Source organism: Cryptomeria japonica, chromosome 1 (genome assembly GCF_030272615.1).
Source record: "Cryptomeria japonica chromosome 1, Sugi_1.0, whole genome shotgun sequence".
Taxonomy (NCBI): domain Eukaryota; kingdom Viridiplantae; phylum Streptophyta; class Pinopsida; order Cupressales; family Cupressaceae; genus Cryptomeria; species Cryptomeria japonica.
In genome coordinates, this window is record NC_081405.1 from 655,089,847 (window position 1) to 655,092,518 (window position 2,672).

A 2,672-nucleotide genomic window follows, 5' to 3' on the forward strand; every position below is an offset into this window, starting at 1 on the left:
TGATAACTTAGTAAATACTTCAAAACCCTCATTGATCATAAATCTATTCTTAAGAGGGTCCCATTGAGCCATTATGCTACATAAACATTACTGAACTTCAAATTGGTACAAATACATTTTATTGGAGCCCTTCTCCTTGAGAAAATTTCAATCTCTAAGCATTTTTCATGCGGTAGCGAAAAAACGAAGTGGTTAAAAAGATCAATCCTCAAGGCCATAGTTTTACTAGTCATAGTAGCATTCTAGTGGGGACAGATGAAGGATCATCTACAAGGGAGTTGGAGACTTTGTTAGAAAGTGGTAGAAACTTGTCAATGCATGCAGTGCTACTTCATACTAACATAGTACTTTTGAAACTTGTCAGTGCATGCAATGCAATTGAAACATTGATTGATCAGTTTTTTTCTTTTCCAACAAAAGTGAACGTGGAGCATGTATGGTGAAACACAATCGTATCATTAAACAAATCGCAAGCAATCACTGTTAAAGCAAACGGAATGATTTTGTCTGCTCGGGTCTAATTTTGGGCAAGAATTAAAATTCGGGAAGCACTTCATCCCTCTAATAATAGTTACCTTGGCCAGATTCTAAATAATTGTTAGTAGGAAGTTAGCCGCCACCTTATTTAAATTAAAGAGAGCGACAGATCTCAGAAATTCTAACCCTTAAGTGGATATAACCCGGATAATTCAAACAACAGCAGATTAATCTCAGACATTTCTAAACCTATTAATGGATATACCCGAACTAATCCAAACAGCGCCAGATTAAACATACTCACCGACAGTCTCACTCCCGGGGAGAATTAAAATCACCTTGAATCATAATGAATGATGATGTAACAGCTTTGTAGTTACGGCCAGCTTAGCAAATACTTCGAAATTTCCATTGGCCATAAGTCTATTCTTAGGAGGGTCCCTTCAGCCTATATAATGGACTTCACATTGTACAAATCCAATTCAGTGGAGAACTCCATCTTCGGAAAATTTCATCTTTAAGCGTTTTTCATACGGCAGTGAAAAATGAAGTGGGTAAAGAGATCAGTCTTAAGGGCCGTAGCTTGGCTGGTCATACTTGCATTCTGCTGGGGGCAGACGGAAGCGAATCTGCAAGGGAGTTGGAAACTCTTGTTAGAAAACGGTGGAATATCGTCAATGCATGCGGTCTTACTCCATACTAACAGAGTTCTCATGTTCGACCGGCTAGACCGGGGCCCGTCCAATATCACCCGAACCGACCCGGCCTGCACTAACGTAGCCTGGCCTCTTTCTTTCGATTCGGAGTGCTGGGCGCACTCGGTGGAATACGATATTGCGACCAATAAAGTGAGGCCGCTGCACCTGGTCACGGACACATGGTGCTCTTCGGGTGCAATTCTCAGCGACGGGACTCTCCTCCAAACCGGAGGTGGTGGACTGGGTGAGAATACTACTCGCACTTTTAAACCATGCTCCGACCATACCTGCGACTGGGTTGAATCCACTACCGAGAAGCTGAGTTTCAAGAGGTGGTATGCCTCTAACCAGATCTTGCCTGACAATCGGATCGTCGTTGTGGGAGGCCGCCAGTCGTTTAGCTACGAATTTGTCCCCAAGAAAAAGCCCCATGATTTCTATGATCTTAACTTCCTTTTGCAGACAACTACTAATGTAATCGAGGAGAACAATCTGTACCCGTTTGTGCATCTGTCTTCAGACGGCAATCTGTTCATCTTCGCCAATAATGAATCCATTCTGGTGGACTACAAGACAAACCAGGAGATCAGACGTTTCCCACAAATGCCTGGAGGGGGCGCACGGAACTACCCGAGCACAGGCTCTTCAGTCATGTTACCGCTGGACTTCGCCGACAATTTTGCAAGAGTTGAGATTATGATCTGCGGAGGAACACCCTTGGGAAACTTCATAAAGGCGGACCAGCAAAAGGTATACCTCAAGGGTCTGAACAACTGCGGGAGAATTGAGGTCACCTCTGAGAACCCAGTGTGGCAGATGGAGAACATGCTCGGGCCCAGATTGATGGCCGACATGATCATTCTTCCCACGGGCGAAATTCTCCTAATCAACGGCGCACAACAGGGATCTGCCGGGTGGCAAGATGCGCGGGTGCCCAGGCTCAACCCGTGGCTCTACAGACCGGCACAGCCCGAGGGTAACAGATTTACTGTCCTGGCTCCCTCAAGCATTCCTCGAATGTACCATTCTACTGCAAATCTTCTTCCCGACGGACGGATCCTCGTGGCCGGAAGCAACCCAAATGATTATTATAACTTCACCGACGACGTATATTCCAAAACCGAGCTGCGCGTGGAGGCCTACAGTCCTTATTACCTGGACCAGCAATACGATCTGGTTCGACCCAGTATTCAGTTCGTTGGACAGTTCGAAGCGATCCCTTACGCATCCATATTCAAAGTTCAGTTCACAGTCGGTGGCACTCTAAGCCAGGACCTTCGTTTTCACGCCTACGCCCCTCCCTTCAATACCCACAGTGTTTCCATGAGCCAGAGAATGCTGTCGCTCGCTGCCACACCGGTTGCAAAAGAAAATGGACTTTACTCCGTGTTCTTGATGGCTCCGCCGACCCCGGTGGCTGCTCCTTCTGGGTATTATCTGCTTTATGTTGTCAATGGAGGTATTCCTAGCCAGGGGCATTGGATTCGCTTCGTGTAA

General features: G+C 46.0%; 1 protein-coding gene across 1 annotated transcript; it reads left to right on the top strand.

Moving 5' to 3' along the window:
• Positions 1 to 1,022: 1,022 nt before the first annotated feature.
• LOC131050438 (aldehyde oxidase GLOX-like) lies at positions 1,023 to 2,672 on the top strand. Its single transcript, XM_057984611.2, has one exon. It carries the CDS (start codon positions 1,023 to 1,025, stop codon positions 2,670 to 2,672), a length of 1,650 nt encoding a protein of 549 aa, XP_057840594.2.